This window comes from Bubalus bubalis, chromosome X, assembly GCF_019923935.1.
Source record: "Bubalus bubalis isolate 160015118507 breed Murrah chromosome X, NDDB_SH_1, whole genome shotgun sequence".
Taxonomy (NCBI): Eukaryota; Metazoa; Chordata; class Mammalia; order Artiodactyla; family Bovidae; genus Bubalus; species Bubalus bubalis.
Window position 1 is genome coordinate 87,949,571 of NC_059181.1, and position 19,749 is coordinate 87,969,319.

Below are 19,749 nucleotides of genomic sequence, written 5' to 3' on the forward strand. Positions count from 1 at the left end.
AACTCACTCCGGTATTCTTGCCTGGAAAATCTCATAGACAGAGGAGCCTGATGGACTACAGTCCATGGGGTCGCCAAGAGTCGGACAAAACTGAGCAACTGAGCAAGGACGCAGCATGGATAGTCCATGTTGGCAGAAGGTACCTAGCTAGATTTAATAACATCAAATGCTACCAGTGTCACAAAATAAGGGTTTCAAATTTCTTTAAAGACCTAGTCTTAATGTGAATAAAATTAATGCAGGATAAGTCCAACAAAGACATAAAAGTGACAGAACATAAAGGTGCTCAGATTCTTAATAGCTTACCAAAGGATTTAAATGTGTAGATCTCATGTACCATCTAAAATTAGAAACTTCAGTGAAAGGTTGTGGTCTTGTGGTAGACTATGTAATATTTTGTAATTTACAAACCAATTTTTTAATATAAAAGTGATACCATAGTAGTGTATTTGTGTTGATTTGGGAAGAATCAGCGCTTACTGTCACTTGAAGATAAGGTCTTCTGATGTTTGCTATTTTCCTTAGGAAATCACCACAGTACCTATCCAATTTTTCTGTAACTGGAAATGTAGACACAGATGTTAAAACTCCAAATTTGGATAGAAACATTACTATAAAATAAATTGCCATGGAAGTTGTTTTTAAAGATCTTGAATCTTAAAAAATATTTCCTATTTCTCATTCAATATGAGAACAGAAATCACACCTGTTAAAGTGTGTAATTTTGCAATCTCAGCCTGAGGAATTTTTAGTCAACAGTTACTTAAGTATTAACTTTTCCCTTCTCCAACATTTATGTGGCACTAAAACTGAACTGCTTATTTAAGTTTCTAATAGCTTAATATGAAAACCCAGATTCTATTTGATAAAAAACAGTTTTCAACCCATATGGAAGAATCATACTGGCTCATTTAGCAAGTACATGTAGGTCTATTATAGGTCAAAAATATGGAGGAAAGACATCAAATACATTCAGAAAGAGACAAGTTTTAACTTCTTTAATAACACATTCAAAATTTTAACATGAGGAGGATTCACTACTTTAATTAACTTTAAACACAATTTTAAGAACAAAAGACCACACACTGGTCAAAACATTTAGAAATTCAAAGGGTATGAAGTCACAATAGAGTGGAAAACCTTACAACAACTGAATTCAGTATGCTCATTGTACAGCTGACCAAACTAAAGGCCAAGGCAACTGGAATATAACAATCCACATGTGCTTTTGAAAATGACAGAAACTACCTCGGTTATGAGAAATGCAGGTTGACCACTTTAGGGGAATGTAATCCTCAAATTAGAATTTTCCACTGTAGTCTATGGCCATACCACCTGTCTGTGCCTGATGTTGTCCAAACTCAGAAGCTAAGCACGGTCAGAGTATGGTTAGCTTATGACCACAAACTTCTGGTTAGAACTTAGATGGGAGAATTCCATCATAACCCAATTTAAAATGGAAGGATGCTAAATGTCCATGAAAAGTTACTCTTGTAAGCTGGGATGCCTTAATGATGAGGCTGTAGAATAAAATGGCTACACAAATAGCCACCCCTGGTGGCTCAGATGGTTAAAAAAAAAAAAAAATCTGCATAGGGAAGGGAATGGCAACTCACTCCAGTATTTTCCCTGGAGAACCCTATGGACAGAGGAGTCAGTGGGCTACAGTCTCTGGGGGTGGCAAAGTCGGTCATGATGGACACTTTCACAAATACAACAGTGAACACAAATTCTAAGTCAAGATAATACTCATATAGAAACAAGTAACATGAATTTTCTTGATACACAAGAATTGTTTTGATGATCTTTTCAAGTAATGAATTTAAAATGAAGTGTGTTAGCTCCAAATACAAGATGAACAGAAAACCACTTTAGAATTTACATAATATTCTTGCTGAAAAACGGTTATTGAAATCACAAACAAAATAACAGAATATCTTTAAAGCAATGCTGTATTTATAACCTTCAGTAATTGCATTTGCCAATTTTTAATAAGTTTTATTTGGTTTGTAAATTTTGTGCAAGCAGACTTCTGCTTTATTGTTCCCCAAACTGCAGATATCCAAGATACAGATGACATGTTCTCTATCCATTTTAGATACTGCTTTGACAATATCACCTAAAAGTAAAACAGATGGAAAGTATTATAAAATAGATAAATATTTACTCAGATTAAGTATCAACAAAAGCTGATTTTTCTTATAATTAACAGTGTCTCTGATTTTCTCCCTCTTCCCTCCAATTCATCACACACATCCATCGAGTTATGTCACAGTAATTTCTGCAGACAACAGTAAATACATCAAACAAATGCTACAAAAAATGTCAAGATACAAGCTGGTACTCCCCATAATTAATTAATTAACTAACTAAATAAATCTACGTATTTTCAAGGTCATTTAAGTGCCAAGTAAACAGTTTCCTAGTACTCCTCAAGGAAATACAAAGAATAAACTTTTCTATTTTGAAATTCAATTATCAATTATTTACAAAACTTCTAAGACATAAAGTGAAGTAAGAATAATAATTGAAGCTGCTTTTAAAGTATATTTCCTTTGAAGTAGCTTTATTAACTAACTTAGCTTTGGATATTCTTTTTTTTTTTTTTAATGGTTTGATGTTGCCTTTGTTTATGGATATTCTTAAGCACCTTTATCAAGAGGGGATTGGGTAAGACATTGATGAAAATGGCAGAGTACAGAATTTCAGGGCTCTCTCCCTCCACTAAAGCAACTTATAAGCTGGCAAAAAGCTCTCAGATCAGCTTTTGCAGAACTCTGGAATTTAGAACAAAACTTAACAACCTGGTGAAAGATTAATGAATAGAGATTCTGCTGCACTATGGTAAGAGTGTGCTTGTTTTGAATTGCCCACCTACTCCCCAAATCAGCAACAGTCATGAAGATGGCAGCTTGCCCTCTTGGTACAGGCTGCTAGCATCAGAGGCAGCAATGCTGGCCTTTTTCTCAAAGATGTGGTTGTATATTTTTGATCTCTTAGGCAGCTCCCTCAAGGTCAGATGCAATAAACTGCTTTTGTTTTACCCAGTTTGGAGCACCCCCACGACTAGGGTAGCTTTCCCAGTGGCTTTTGCTGAAAGCAAAAGCACTGATCAATCAGAGCAGATAGAGCAAGGGATAAAGTTGGGACAAGCAATAGACAGACCAAAAAGCCTGGGGAGGAAGGAGCTGGGAAGAGATGTGGGGGGAGTATTATTGGCTTTTAAGACTTCCTGCGTATTTGAAGGAATCAAGGTGGCCACTTATATGCCCAGTGCTGGAAGCATGTTCAGAAAAGGCCTGAGAAAACACTCACTGTTCACCTCTGGGTAACCATCAGTCTCTGCAGAGCAGAAGTGAGGGCTAAGACAGGATCATAAACAACTCGCTAAGTACTGAAGGGGCTTCCCTGATGGCTCAGTAGTAAAGAATCCATCTGTCAATGTAGGAGATGCAGGTTCAATTCCTGTGTGGGGAAGACCCCTGGAGAAGCACAGCCTGGCAAACCAATTCAGTATACTTGCCTGGAGAATCCCATGGACAGAGGAGCCTGGCAGGCTACAGTCCATGGGGTCGCAAAGAATTGGACACAACTGAGTGACTAAACAACAACAAAGCACCAAAGGGGCGCCACAACACAGAGTCAATCTGCAAAAAATGAGAGAGTGCTGTTTTTCTTTTCTTCCTTTTCTTGGGTAAAATGGTATTTAAGGAATCTCTTTCAAAACACTACCTGACCACTACTAAGCTACTGTATCACAGATTTCTGTGACTACACATGACAAAGATTTCATTTTAAATATGAGAAGATGAAAACATTTAGAGGTTAAGTAAAATAACCAAAGTCACAGGGTCATTCTAAACTGGACAGTCTGGCATTAAAGTATGGGCTCTGAAACTTCTGTGCTAGAGCTACTTCTCTAAAAAATTATGCTAAAAGGCTAGCAGTGCATCTACATTTTATGGGGCCTGAAAAGGTACAGTATTTGGGGGCCCTCTTTATGAAACAGAAAGAAAAATACCTCCAAAAAAAACCCCAGAAGGGCCTCGGAAGGGATTTATGCAAGTGAGAACTCCTCAAGCTTAGATTTCATCAGCTTCACACAAAAGCCACATCTGCCACAAAATTGGATGATTGTTTTTAATCTTTAATAATTTTATTTATTTTTGTCTCTGCTAGGTGTTTGTTGCTGCATGGGCTTTTTTAAAGTTGCACAGAGTGGGGGCTAGTTGCAGTGCACAGGCATCTCACTGCGGTGGCTTCTCTTGTTGTGGAGCACAGGATCTAGGCATGTGGGCTTGAGTAGCTGTGGCCTATGGGCTCAGCAGTTGTGCTGCACGGGCTTAGTTGCTCCGAGGTATGTGGAATCATTCTGGACCAGGGATCAAACCCACATCTCCCACACTGGCAGGTGGACTCTCTACCACTCAGCCACCAGGGAAGCCCCTGATGAATTATTTAAAAGTGTGCAAGTTCACTAACACACAATGAATATAATAAAAGTGCCAGGTCTTCCCTGGTGGTTCAGTGGTAAAGAATCCACTTGCCAATGCAAGAGACCTGGCTTTGATCCCTGATTCGGGAGGATCCCACATGCTACAGAGCTACTAAGCCTGTGCACAACAAGTACTGAGCCTGTGCTCTAGAGCCTGGGAGCCATAACTGCTGACCCCATGTGCTGCAACTACTGAAGGCCTTGTGCCCCAGAGCTCATGCTTTAAAACAAGAGAAGCCACCAGAACAGAAGCCCGTGCAGTGCAACTAGAGAGTAGCCATCCTTCCTCACTCCACAACTAAAGAAAAGCCCATGCAGCAACGAAGACCCAGCACAGTCAAAATTAAAAACAAAAAACAAAAAACAAAAAACAAAACTTGCTAGTACTATATAGTTTTCTTCTTCTTTGATTGGAATGGACTTTAATCCAGGTGCTTTGGAAAGATTTTAAGATCTTCAGATTTGATGCTAACAACAGAAACCCAAACCTTACTAATTCTAATTGCTATCATGTCATTTATAAATATTGAGTTACACAGTACCTGCAACAAAATGTATAAGTAAGTCTTCTGTTTAGGTGACTCTGCCTACTTGTGTAAATGACAGCCTCTCTGTGCTTCAATCTGCTCATGCAGTAACTACATCATAGGAGGATTAAATGCATGAAAAAGCACTTTGGTAGCTGACATAACAATTAAATGTCAGCAACCATCATTTTCTACTTAAGAAAAACTGGTATTAAATTACAAATTTTTGGAGGTTTTCATTAAATGTAATATTGCTTCTCTTGTTATCATACTGCTTCTTTTCTATTTATAAATGTGTTTTGATGGGCAGTAAAACAAAGTGTCTTAAAAGTTTTAAATAGATAAAATGTGCTTTACACAGTTGTCTATAAAAAGTGCTTTACGTAATCCAAGCAATTCATACTATAAACTTCACTCTTATTGTTGTATGCAAATTTTGCTATCATGTAAATAAGTTTAAGTAAAAAGAACTAATAGATGCCCTGCTTTAAAAAATACCCTGCTATTAAATTATAATGTTCTCATTTATATTACAAAGGAATTGTTTTAAGAGGGTTATAGATTTTACCTATAAAATGAGCTTCTCTACATCTCATTTTAAATTGTTGGAATTACAAAAATTGTGTATTTTTAGGAACATCATATATGCATAAGGTGAGTGTGACAAAGGAATGCTATGTGTTTACCTCTCCATTTCCTATTCATGGTCATATGGGAGACAAAGTGTCCTGGCCTCCCTTTAGTTAGGTTAGTGTTAGTCGCTCAGTTGTGTCCAACTCTTTGCAACACCACGGACTGTAGCCTGCCAGGCTCCTCTGTCCACGGAATTTCCCAAGCAAGAATACTGGAAAGGGTTGCCGTTCCCTTCTTCAGGTTATCTTCAAAAGCCAGGGATCAAACCTGGGTCTCCTGCACTGCAGGCAAATTCTTTACCATCTAACTGAGCCACCAGTTAGGTCGAGATCATGTAAATAAGTTCTGGCAAATGAGAATGTGAGTGGAAATGATGTAGCAGTTTTGCTCCAACACAATTACAAGCCAGTCTCTTTCATCCCTTTCTTCCTCTGCCTAGACAACCCTAGAAGTCATTTGTTCCTGTTGGAGCTGCAGCAGGATGGAAGCGGGCTGCATTCCTGAATCACTGCTGGGGAGAAAGCTAATAACTGATTGCATCAGACTTGACTTGAGCAAGAAACAAACTTTTACTGTGTTAAGTCACTGAGACTTTGGAATTGCTTTGTACTGCAGCACAGTCTAACCTCTCGTGTAATACAGTGTGTTATTCCTTTCTCTGAACATAATATCGGAAATCCGGGTTACCTAGAAGATAATACAATTATTTTCTTAGATGTGTTAAAACCTTTTCATACCATGTTACGCTTCTGAAATGTTTATCAATGGAAACTGCTTTCAAAGGGGTGGCATGCATATGTGTGTGTGTATACACATACATATATTCTTGTACTTAATAGTTAAAAGTATAATAGCAATTTCAATATCGTATCAGTATTATTCAACATGATTTGGGAACTATGGCTAATTGTTGGAAAAACATTAAGCTGGATCCCCCATCTCATTCTGTATACCAAAATAAATTCCAAATGGATTAAAATTTTAAACTATAAAAATGAAACCATATTAACAAAAGCAAAAAACAAAACAAAACAAAACGCCCAAACAACCCAATTCAAAAATGGGCAAAGGACTTAAATAAACATTTCTCCAAAGAAGATATACACATGGCCAATGAGCTCATAAAAATACGCTCACTATCATTTGTAATTAGGGAAATGCAAATCAGAACCACAATGAGATATCACTGTAGGATGGTTGTTATAAAAAAAAACAATCAAAAGCAGAGCCCCCCCCAAAAAAACCCCCCAAAATAATGTGTTGGTGAGAATGTGGAGAAATTGGGATCCTCGTGAATTGCTTATGGGAATGTAAAATGGTACAGCTGCTGTGGAAAATGGTTTGCTGGTTTCTCAAAAAGTTAAATATAGAACTACCATGCTGCTGCTGCTGCTGCTAAGTCGCTTCAGTCGTGTCTGACTCTGTGCGACCCCATAGATGGCAGCCCACCAGGCTCCTCTGTCCCTGGGATTCTCCAGGCAAGAACACTAGAGTGGGTTGCCATTTCCTTCTCCAGTGCATGAAAGTGAAAAGTGAAAGTGAAGTCGCTCAGTCGTGTCCGACTCTTAACGACCCCATGGACTGCAGCCCACCAGGCTCTTCGGTCCATGGGATTTTCCAGGCAAGAGTACTGGAGTGGGGTGCCATTGCCTTCTCCGAGAACTACCATACAACTCAACAATTCCAACCCTAGGGATATTCTTAAAACGACTGAAAGCAGGGACTTAAACAGGTGCTTGCACACCAATTTACATAGCAGAACTATTCACAGTGGTCAAAAGATAGAAACAACCCAAACGTCCATCAACAGACAAATGAATAAAAAAATGTGGTGCATACATTCACCAGAAGATTATTCAGATGTAAAAAGAATGAAATTCTGATATATATTATAACATGGATGGACCTTGAGGATATTATACCAAGTTAATAAGTCAGACTGAAAAGGACTAAACTGCATTACTTCACTTAGTATCTAGAATGGGGAAATTCATGGGGACAGAAAGTAAAATAGAGGTTATCAGGAGCTAAGGAGAGGGGGGAATGGGGAGTTATTGTTTAACAGGTATAGTGTTTCTGTTTTCAGATGATGAAAATGTTCTGAAAATGGTTAACATTGATGGTTGCACAACACTGTAAATGTACTTAGTGTCACTGAATTGTACACTTTAAAATGGTTAAAGTGGTAATTTTATGTTATGCATATTTTACTAAAATACAAATTATATGTGAGTAAAAAAACATATAGAAGTATCAGAAAAAAAACAGTGAATTTAAAAAAAATCTTGGACTGAGTGATGTCTTCTTGAGTCTGACATAAAATCAACAGCCACAAAAATGAAAGACTGATATATTTGAGTACATAAACATAAAATTGCTTAACAAATCAAAACAAGATTCCCATTGAATAAATTTCAAACTGATAAAAGTATTTGCAACACACAATGAAGGCTAAATTCTTTCAATATGCAGAAAGAACTTACAAATTAATTTAAAAAAGAACTCATAGAAAAATGGAAAAAAGTAGCATAGAAAGTTCTAGAAAGTTCACAGAAAAATATAAATGGCCAATAAATATATGAAGATATTGAACCTTAGAAATAATTCAGAACTGCAAATGAAAATAATGATAGCAATACATTTTGCCTATCATCTGCCAAAGATTAACAAGACTGATACTATCCAGTATTTTTAAAGGAGTGAGTCAAGTGGCACTCTTTCTTTTGGTTGAAGTGTGAATCGTTATAACCTTTTTGAAGGACATTTTGACAATACCTACCAAAATTTTGGGCTTCCCTGATGTCTCAGACAGTAAAGAATCTGCCTGCAATGCAGGAGACCCAGGTTCAATCCCTGGGTTGGGAAGATCCCCCGGACAAGGAGATGGCAACCCACTCTAGTATTCTTGCCCAGGAAATCCCTTGCGTAGAGAAGCCTCATGGCTACAGTCCGCGGGTCACAAAGAGTCAGACACGACTGAGTGACTAACACTTTCACTTTTCACTTACACCAAAATTTTAAATTTGGTGACATCTAAGAAATAGGTAAAGGAGTACATCAAGGCTGTATATTGTCACTCTGCTTATTTAACTTATATGTAGAGTACATCATGAGAAATGCTGGGCTGAATGAAGCACAAGCTGGAATCAAGATTGCTGGGAGAAAAATCAATAACCTCAGATATGCAGATGACACCACCCTGGTGGCAGAAAGTGAAGAACAACTAAAGAGCCTCTTGATGAAAGTGAAAGAGGAAAGTGAAAAAGTTGGCTTGAAACTCAACATTCAGAAAACTAAGATCATGGCATCCAGTCCCATCACTTCATGGCAAATAGATGGGGAAACAGTGGAAACAGTGACAGACTTTATTTTGGGGGGCTCCAAAATCACTGCAGATGGTGACTGCAGCCATGAAATTAAAAGATGCTTATTCCTTGGGAGAAAAGTTATGACCAACCTAAACAGTATATTAAAAAGCAGAGACATTACTTTGTCAACAAAGGTCTGTCTAGTGAAAGCTATGGTTTTTCCAGTAGTCATGTATGGATGTGAGAGTTGGACTATAAAGAAAGCTGAGTGCTGAAGAATTGATGCTTTTGAACTGTGGTGTTGGAGGAGACTCTTGAGAGTCCATGGACTGCAAGGAGCTCCAACCAGTCCATCCTAAAGGAAATCAGTCCTGAATATTCATTGGAAGGACTGATGCTGAAATTCCAATCCTTTGGCCACCTGATGGGAAGAAGTGACTCATTTGAAAAGACCCTGATGCTGGGAAAGATTGAAGGCGGGAGGAGAAGGGGCGGATGGAGGATGAGACGGTTGGACGGCATCACCGACTCAATGGACATGAGTTTGAGTAAGCTCCGGGACTTGGTGATAGACAGGGAGGCCTGGCATGCTGCAGTCCATAGGGCCACAAAGAGTTGGACATGACTGAGCGACTGAACTGAACTGAAGAATTCATCTTACAGATATATATAAGTGCGCAAAGATTATAGATTATATATATATACACAGGGCTTCCCTGGTGGCTCAACGGTAAAGAATCTGCCTGTCAACACAGAAGATGCGAGTTCAATCCCTAATCCAGGAAGATCCCCTGGAGGAGGAAATGGCAACCCACTCCAGTCTTCTTGCCTTGGAAATCCCATGGACAGAGGAGCCTGGCAGGCTACAGTCCATAGGGTCACAAAAGAGTCAGACACAACTTAGCAACTGAACACCACCAACATACATACACACAGACAGATATAGATATTCATTTCAGTACTGTTTGCCAGTATAAAAAACATTTGGAAACAATCTAAATGTCCATCAGTATGGGACTAATTAAGTAAATACCAGTATAGCTACACAGTGGAGTATTTATAGCTATTAAAACGAAAGAGGTAGCTCTCTATATATTGATACTAACATGAAAAACTATTCAAGTGTTAAAAGATAAAAGTTGGTTATGAAACCATGTATAGTATAATTCCATGTATGTATCTGGAGAGAGAGAAACAGACTGTATGTGTGCATGCGTGCGTGTGTATGTGAGACAGAAAGAATATACTGTCAAATGTAAAAATAATTTCTTAAAGGATTCAAATAAAGGTTATCTCCAGAGAGTGGGTGGGCCAGTAGAAAGGGATGAACCTTCAAAGGCAGGGAGGGAAACTTTCAGTTTTACCCTGTACCTTTTGGTATTATTTGAATTTTTAAATTATGAACATGGATAGCGTTTATAATAAAAAACTAGTTCATAAAAATGTTGAAAAGATGATACCAATGTTATACTGTAAGCCACTGCATTACTTTATTCTGTATATTCTTTTTTTTAATTAATTTATTTTAATTGGAGGCTAATCACTTTACAATATTGTGGTGGTTTTTGCCATACACTGACATGAATCAGCCATGGGTGAACATGTGTACCCCGTCCCAAACACCGGTCATACCTCCCTCCCCATCCCATCCCTCTGGGTTGTCCCAGTGCACCAGCTTTGAGTGCCCTGTTTCATGCACTGAACTTGGACTGGTCATGTATTTCACATATGGTAATATACATGTTTCAATGCTATTCTCCGGAGAAGGCAATGGCACCCCACTCCAGTACACTTGCCTGGAAAATCCCATGGATGGAGGAGCCTGGTGGGCTGCAGTCCATGGGGTCGCTAGGAGTCGGACACGACTGAGCGACTTCACTTTCTCTTTTCACTTTCATGCATTGGAGAAGGAAATGGCAACCCACTCCAGTGTTCTTGCCTGGAGAATCCCAGGGACGGGGGAGCCTGGTGGGCTGCCTTCTATGGGGTCGCACAGAGTCGGACACGACTGAAGTGACTTAGCATAGCATAGCAATGCTATTCTCTCAAATCATCCCACCCTCGCCTTCTCCCACAGAGTCCAAAAGTCTGTTCTTTATATCTGTGTCTCTTTTGTGTATCTTTCCGTTTGTAATTATGGAGAGAATGGAAATGTTTTGAACCAAATTGATCTGTGCTCAAATCCTAGCTCTTATCTATGCTGATGAATCTCTCTGATCTTCAGTTTAATCATCTATCAACAGGGGATAATACTGTTTACCTTGCAAGGCTCTTCTTGTTAGGATTAGTTGTAACTTATGTAAAATGTCCAGGCACAATGCTTTGCAGAGAGCTAAATGGACACTATCATTATGCCATGAAAAATATGGTATTCCATGTTTGAAATGAATTACCTTGCTTTTGATTATATCACTTCTCTCTTCTAGTGATTCTTGCCCTTCATGTCCCAAATATTAACTGCTCTGGCAGAATGGTACCAGGTATTTTCACATGATCATGTTAAGTGACTGCTGGAAGAACGCTGGCTCTAGCAAGTAGTGGGTAACTGTGAATTTTGTCTTCATTTTTTTATATCGTTAATAACATACACAGACAGCAGAAGAAACATGACAGAAGTGGATACTGCAATGAAGCAAGAGCAAGAGTTCCACAAAGATTTAAAGTACAGATTAGGGTCCTAATTACCAAATCCAGAGTTACTAACAGTCTAAGGAGCTGAAACTGAGTAAGAAGTAATGTGTATGCATGCTCGGCTGCGCCTGACTTTTTGCAACCCCATGGACTGCAGCTTGCCAGCCTCCTCTGTCCATGGGATTTCCCAGGCAAGAATACTGGAGTGGGGTGCCATTTCCTCCCCCAGGGAATATTCCTGACACAGGAATTAAACCCACATCTCCTGTGTTTCCTGAATTGGCAGGTAGATTCTTTACCACTGAGCCACCTGGGAAGTCCCGTATGAAGTAATACTGCAAGTTAATATATCATCTTTAAAATGGACTGTGGGAAAAATAAAGAACCTTATCTCTTACAAAATTGGATACTTAAGTTCAGTTTGAAGTGAAGTGTTAGTTGCTCAGTTGTGTCCGACTCTTTGTGACCCCATGGACTATAGCCCACCAGGCTCCTCTGTCCATGGCGTTCTCTGGGTAAGAATACTAGAGTGGGTTGCCATGCCCTTCTCCAGGGGATCTTCCTAATCCAGGGATTGAACCTAGGTCTCCCGTATTGCAGGCAGTTTCTTTACCATCTGAGCCACCAGGGAAGTTCAGTTTGCAGTAACCATTACTGCCAAAAGTTACTTCATCATCAGGCACAACTCCTAAGACTTGTTTAAAAACAACATACACTCAAGAGTTTCATCAGCTTAGAAAGACCCACCACAAAATCCCAAGATAATAAGGCCTTTCTTTAGTGCTTTTTTAAAGGGAATATTCATATAATCTCAATTAAAATTGCTAGAAACCTTACCACATGCTTAGGAAATAGAAATGACAGAAGAAAGTGAATAGGATAATTATAATTGGACATGTAATTTTACTCATATATATAAAAATGATTTAAAGTTCAGGATGTTAAATAGCAGCCTAAACAATTCGTTGGTTGAAGGGTTTCACTATTGGGATTACACACATGCTTAGCAGTCCCCAAGGAATTTATTGCATAGCACTTGAATAACTATTTATAAGAGAAAACAATTGTACTGTACTATAGTATGGGGCTTCCCTGGTAGCTCAGCTGGTGAAGAATCCACCTGCAATCCAGGGGACTCCAGTTTGAATCCTAGGTCAGGAAGATCCCCTGGAGAAGGGATAGGCTACCCACTCCAGTATTCCTGGGCTTCCCTGGTGGCTCAGATGGTAAAGAATCCGCCTGCAATGTGGGAAACCTGGGTTCTATCCCTGGGTTAGGAAGATCCCCTGGAGGAGGGTATGGCAACTCACTCTAGTATTCTTGCCTGGAAAATACCCATGGACAGAGGAGCCTGGCAGCCAAAGTCCATGGGGCCACAAAGAATTGGTAATGACTGAGTGACTAAGCACACAGTATGGAGGCACTGAGATTTCAGGCAATTATAAGGTGAAAGGACAAACTGTCTTGCCTGAATTAAAAGGAGAGAGGAGTAGAAGCTGCACTGTTCCATATGCATACCACTTCGGTTTAGCGAATACTTACATTTAGAAATGTATTATAAAAGAACATTCTTAATGCCTGCCTGGAATAGAAACCATTAATCTATCCACTTTTATTTTTAAATATATTCTCATTTATCTTTGGGTACCTTTACCAAATAACTCTTTAAACTGTATCAAATGTTAAAGCTAGAACTGTTTATATAGTAACATCTTAAGGTTGGGACCATTTGCATTATTAATTAATTTCATTTTCTGACTGCAAAGATCCTGAGATTGTCTTACCTGCAAGTACTCTTGAACCTGTAGTTTTTTCACTGCTGGTTGATGTCTGTGGATACACACAGCTGTAATTCATGCAGGTTAATAATGTGTCTACTTGAGATGTCTGGGCATCTTGTAGAGAATACATGGGGAGGAAAGCCACATCGATTGCTATCTCATGGTTCAGACCTGTTACAGAAAAATCAGACATTATTAAAAGTGTAGTTAGTAACATGGTGCTAATGAGGCCAGATCTGATGGTCTGATCCTCACATGTGCCAGATAGCTTCAAAACTGTAAAAAAATAACTTTCAAAACTAAGGGACTAAGCCCTTTGCTGTGCAAATGCTTATAAACACATTCTACTGACTGAAAGAGGAGACACTTTAGAGCAATCTAGCATCATCGCTGGAAATAACAGTCCCAAATCTTTTAAATATTGATGGATGGCTTAAATATTAATATCTAGAGAACAGCCTAGTCACAAAAATGAAGACATGTAGAGAATTTTCATCATCATTTATGATAGATGCCATCACAGGACAGGAGAATTCAGAGATAACTACTGGTTCTCTTACTGCCATTTTGGACTTATGGATATAAGACTCAAGAAAGGCCAGGGATGGAAGTACCAAGGTTCCATTTGTCCTCAAACATACAAGAAAAATTTCAGTCACTCACCATTAGGGCGAGAAAAAGTTGCAGCTTTGGGGAACCACCACCATGCATCCTGACCTATGTCTGTTGTCTCTTTATGAGGGTCAGTGTCAGCTAGGGTGGATTAAAAAAAGACTTCTGACAGGCAAGGGTTTCAGCTGGGTATTCAAGCATGAGTAGCATTTAAATAGAGAGAAGGGTATTTCAGGTAGGGCAGGAAGAAGCCAAAAGTACAGGCCAGAGTAAGGAAACCATCTTGACTGGATGAAGGAAAAATATGCAGAGCACAGCTTGAAAACTCTGAATTCTACCCACTCAAACCAGAAACTTAGAAGTTATCCTTAACTCTTCCCTTTCATTCTTCCCTGATATTTAGTCAGCAAGTCCTATAGATTCTATGACTTCAGTATCTACCCTATTCATCCCATAGCAATTCTTAAGTATAGAGCATGAGCCAATGATGTGTAAACAAGTCCTTCCAGTTAAGCTGTAAACTGATCTAGAAACTCAAGTCCATTCTTTGTTTTTTTATGGGTAAACAACATTAAGTTCCATAGCTTTAACTTAACAAACAACTAAGGGCTACTTAAAGCTTTTTAAGGATTACTAAAATCTGGTATTCATAAACTAAAATAGTCATACCATCTAGAATTTACTGTGGATTCCAATTCAGTATTGTAATTCCTTCATAACTCAGCAATGCTGCAAAACTCATGTCAGTGTGCATACTGGTATTCTATTTCCTTGATTCTAATACCAAATCTAAGGCATACCATCAATTTAATAATGGGTTTTTAATAAAAATAAAACACTGCATTAAATGTACCCATTGACCATAAGATGCATTCCAACTTGCAAATGTAAAAAAAGAGAAAGAGTGCTTTAGAATTGAGAAAATATCAAGTTGGAAACCTTGATTTTTAGGAAGATAGCTTTATTATCATTGTGTCATTGACACTATTATGAGTTGCTTTCTAAATTATAGAATACTGTGGGTTTAGTTTCAACATTACTGGTAAAATTTGTCATGAGTTGTTTGGTTAAACTAGAGTTCAGAGTGCAAATGTATAAGCAAATATGCCCAAGGCCGCTGTACTTGATGTTCCTGTACATAGAATGCTCTTTCCCCAGATAAACACACAGCTTGGTCCTTCACCTCTGTTAGGTGTCTGGTGAAATGTTATTTTCTTAGGGAGACCTCCCTGACCACTCCATTTAAAATTTAGCCATTTCCAATGACAGCACTCTCCAACCCCTTTCTTCTAGCATTGATCATTATACCTCATTTCACCACAGGGCTCTGTTATCGTTTGCATTAACTCATGTAACCTCAGTCCCCAGAGCAGCACTGAGCATGCCTTAGGTGCTCAGTAAATATTTGTGAAATTGAGTAAAAGAAAGTATACGTGCGCATTTCAATGTACAGTTTTCAACTACTTAGACTTTAGGACATTTGTGCACTGTATTCAAATACGAATTCATCCATATTCACAATAGCAAAAGAGATGAACACAAATATCCTCCCCACAATGTACAGGTATAATGCACTTCAATGGTGACAATTTATGTGTTACTTAAGTAACTTGCAACATACTACCTAGGTAAGTGTGGTAATATATGTGGATTATACTAAAAATTAGAGGGAAATAGAAAATCAAACAAATAAGCTCATATTCCTCTTTTGTAAAGTGTATTGTATGCAATTTATATATCTTCCTCTCAAATTCTTCATTATTACTGTATTCCTTTTCCAATAAAAGTCTGTGTGTGTGTGTGTGTATGTGTTGGGTAGGATCCCACCACCTAGCATAGTACTTGGTATATGCTATATTTTATGAAATCTAAAATATCATTGTTTTTTAAGATGATCATTATTTTTTACACCACTAAGGAAAAAAAATACTACCAATTAAACAAAGGCATGGCATCAATTTTAAGATCCATATACATTTTAAAAGATGTTAACATATGGAGAAAAAAGTGTGTCTTACACTGATGAAATCTGACAGTAGGTACTTAAGGTTTAAGGATTAAATTACTTTTATTATGCAATGGAATAAGGGACAGAATTAAGGGGTAGCAACAGTAACCTATACAATTCAGTGTGCTGCTCCATTTGGGATACAAGAATGAGAAGCATGTCACTGGAATAGGATATCCTAAGGATACAGCCAGTGAAGAAACCAAGAGTAAGGGAATCCAGTTCTACTCAGATTTTAATGGTTCAAGTAGCCTTCAACACGGAAGGAGGCATACCTCAGAGCTACAAATAATTGGTCCTGAGCCTGCAGGCTAGTGCCAAGGAGGGCAGGGATTATGTTGCTCTGCTTAGTTGCTTTAACAAGAGAAAAAAATCAAGATAAGTAAAGCCTTATGATTTCCATGTAACTACAGCATATTACATTACTTTGATGTTAGTTAATGCAATTACTTACTTACAATTTGTAATGATTTAAATGCATTTTTCAGAAAAGGAAAAGAATGATACAAAATTTTTTGACAAAAAAAATCCTGATTAAAAAGTCCACAAAACACTATCTTAACATTCTCCTTGCTGCTGCTGCTAAGTCACTTCAGTCGTGTCCGACTCTGTGCGACCCCATAGATGGCAGGCCACCAGGCTCCCCTGTCCCTGGGATTCTCCAGGCAAGAACACTGGAGTGGGTTGCCATTTCCTTCTCCAATGCATGAAAGTGAAAAGTGAAAGTGAAGTCGCTCAGTTGTGTCTGATTCTTAGCGACCCCATAAACTACAGCCCACCAGGCTCCTCCATCCACGGGATTTTCCAGGCAAGAGTACTGGAGTGGGGTGCCATTGCCTTCTCCGAACATTCTCCTTAAATTATACCTATTGTTACTTGAGTTTGTATCTCTTGATATCCAAGAGATAAACAGATGGCTTTCAGAGGTTTACTAAAGGTTGGGTGAGTAATTATTTTCCTTATTGTCTAAGTCAAATGCAAACTGAAGCTTTAATTGACTCATAGCATTTCATGAGCAACTATTAATAAATTAGTGTTTGCAGAATCAATGATGTACTAATGCCATCTTTGAGTCCGATCAAGCTTTTGAGAAGTATCTTCTTAATATTTTAAGTGAGAAACAATTCTTAAAATTGACCAACAGATTAAAAAGCTTATACTTGGGCTAAATGCATTGAAAATTTCATCTTACTTCATTCAAATATCTTCTCTTTCAAGTATGTTATTATGTAATAGGCAATGGGCTGAGATTTTAGCACATACTATCTACTTATTTGAGTCAAGTGAGATGGCATAAAAGAATTATTAACACAAGAATTGGTACTTTTGGGATAGGTTTCTGATATTGCCACAGTACCCAATTGGTTGTTGGGAGCCATTTGAATTGTGGGAAGGAAGATTAATAATTCTGTGCAGTATTTTCAATAATGATTTACCCTAGAGCAGTCAGAGCTAACGACCAAGTAACGGGATTATGGTCTGAATAACCTTTCTGGCTCCCAGAATAAGACACTTCAAAATTACTGGGCCCTTCAGAGATCAGCAAGATAAAGCTGAAGGATAATAAACTACTAGAAGGTAGTATCAGTGTAGGTTGTACACTCTTAATGTCAGAAGAACTTTAAAAATCATTCAGACTTATCTGCCTTCATTGGTTTAGCCAGTTATATCTGAAAACAGGGATCTAGAATAGGGGTCAGCAAACTACGAGCTGGGGGCAGGGATCAAATGTAGCTTCTACCTGGTTTCAAAGGATCCATGGCCTAGGAAACTTTTTTTTTCATTTTAAATGGTTGGAAAAAAAAGTATTTCGTGATACATGAAAATAACATGCAATTCAAATTTAACTGTCTATAAATAAAGTTTTAGTTAAACATAGTCAGGCACATTCATTTACACATTGTCTATGACTGCTTTCACACTAAAACAGCAGAGCAATGAATTATCACCTCACACCTGTCAGATCAGCCATCATTAAAAAGTAAAAATGGAGCTACCATATGACTCCTGGCTATATATATATAAAAAAACCCCACTAATTTGAAAAGATACACACACCCCATGTTCACAGCAGCATTATTGATAACTGCCAAGATATGGATGCAACATAAGTGACCATCAACAGATGAATGGATAAAGGAGATGTGGTATACATACATAATAGAAGACTACTCACTCATAAAAAAGAATTAAAAATTTGCCATTTGTAGCAACATGGATGGACTTGCAGAGCATTATATTAAATGAAATAAGTCAGACAGAGAAAGACAAATACTATATGATATTGCTTATATGTGGAATCTAAAAAATAAAACAAACTAGTGAGTATAACAAAAAAGAGGCAGACACAGATATAGAGAACAAACTAGTTGTTATGGGAAGGGGGAAGAGAGAAGGGGGAGGGACATTATAAGGGTAAGGAATTAAGACATGATTTCTCATCATGGCCTGACTTTTACCTATCTAGTAGGTAAGACTAGAAGATATTCAGGATTCTTTTATCTTTAAAATTAAGTACCTCATCAGGAACAATCCCTTTTCTCCCTTCCTGCAAGAAAACTCACAGAAAATTACTACTGAATGCTGGTAATTTGTTATTTACAGGCACCTAGTAATACTTAACTTTTTCTGTTTTATTTTATTTATTTACTTTTCTTTTTTTAAAATTTTATTTGTTTTATTTTAAATGTTCTGTTTTATTTAATCCACATGTAGCTTATTTTTCAATGTTTTTATCCCTGTAAATCCACTTACGCCCTTGAAAAATGGTAGGATATAAAACAGTCCAATTCTAACATGAATTACAGCTGGTTAGGCATAACAACAAATTAGCCTCCTTTACATCTGATTCTTGCTTTTCAGTGACACATAAGATAGCTGAAATGTTTAGAGGATCAGTAACATGTTGAAAAGAAGAAAAATATTCAATTTCTATGACTCCAAATGAACTCATGATTTTATGGTTACTTCTTGTGATGTATGGGAAATCTCTGCTGTAATTTTTGTTTCCTGGATATAAAACTAAGATAGACAAACTACCCAAAGAGACCAAGCAATGCAGTCGAGTAAAAAGAAGCATTTGAAACTTAGATCTGAGACTGTCTAACAGTCAGTGGGAATTCATACTTTTCATAAATTATATACATATACAATCACGTGGATGTAATATTTATATGTGAGGAAGTAGGGAAGAAGAGTGGGAGAGAGTAAGGGGGAAAAAGGAATCTTGATAAAGGTCAAGGTAATTCATTCCAGTACTAGAGATATAAAAATCTGTGAAATACATTTTCTTTCAGGCATTAAATTAATTTGCTAATGGCATTGCATCATTCTTTCACTTAAGGTAATCAGATCTTCCTTTCAAGTACAAATAAAAAGTTTCCCTTAATCTAGAGAGTATCTCACTTTGGCTAAGATTTTATTTCATAATTAACTTTTGTGTACATTTTTCATTCATGAGAAACAAAATTTAAAAATGAAGTTTAAAAATGTGTTGACTTTAAATTTTTATAAGTTCCATAGCTACATGTCAGTTTAGAACAACCTGAGAAAATAAGTTTATTGTCACTTATCGGACAATATAGTTTTGGGACTTCCTGGTTGGTCCAGTGGTTAAGACTTCGAGCTTCCACTGTAGGGGGCTCGGTTTCGATCCCTGGTAGGGAACGAAGATCCTGCATGCTGTGCGGCATGGCCAAAAAAAGAGAAAAGACAAGATAGTTTTTTTCAGTAGCTTCTTTCTTTTCAACCTAAG

At 37.8% G+C, this 19,749-nt stretch overlaps 1 protein-coding gene across 2 annotated transcripts in view; it reads right to left on the reverse strand.

Annotated features, from left to right (window-relative positions):
- Positions 1-983: 983 nt before the first annotated feature.
- Positions 984-19,749, reverse strand: part of RADX (RPA1 related single stranded DNA binding protein, X-linked) — a 98,904-nt gene continuing 80,138 nt past the window's right edge. For both annotated transcript variants that reach the window (XM_006052774.3, XM_025277210.2), the window contains exons 13-14: positions 13,379-13,546; positions 984-2,119 (exon numbers count right to left, since the gene is read on the reverse strand). In XM_006052774.3, the coding sequence (XP_006052836.1) occupies positions 1,989-2,119; positions 13,379-13,546 (299 nt within the window). In that variant the 3' untranslated portion in view covers positions 984-1,988. The remainder of the gene's footprint in view (positions 2,120-13,378; positions 13,547-19,749) is intronic.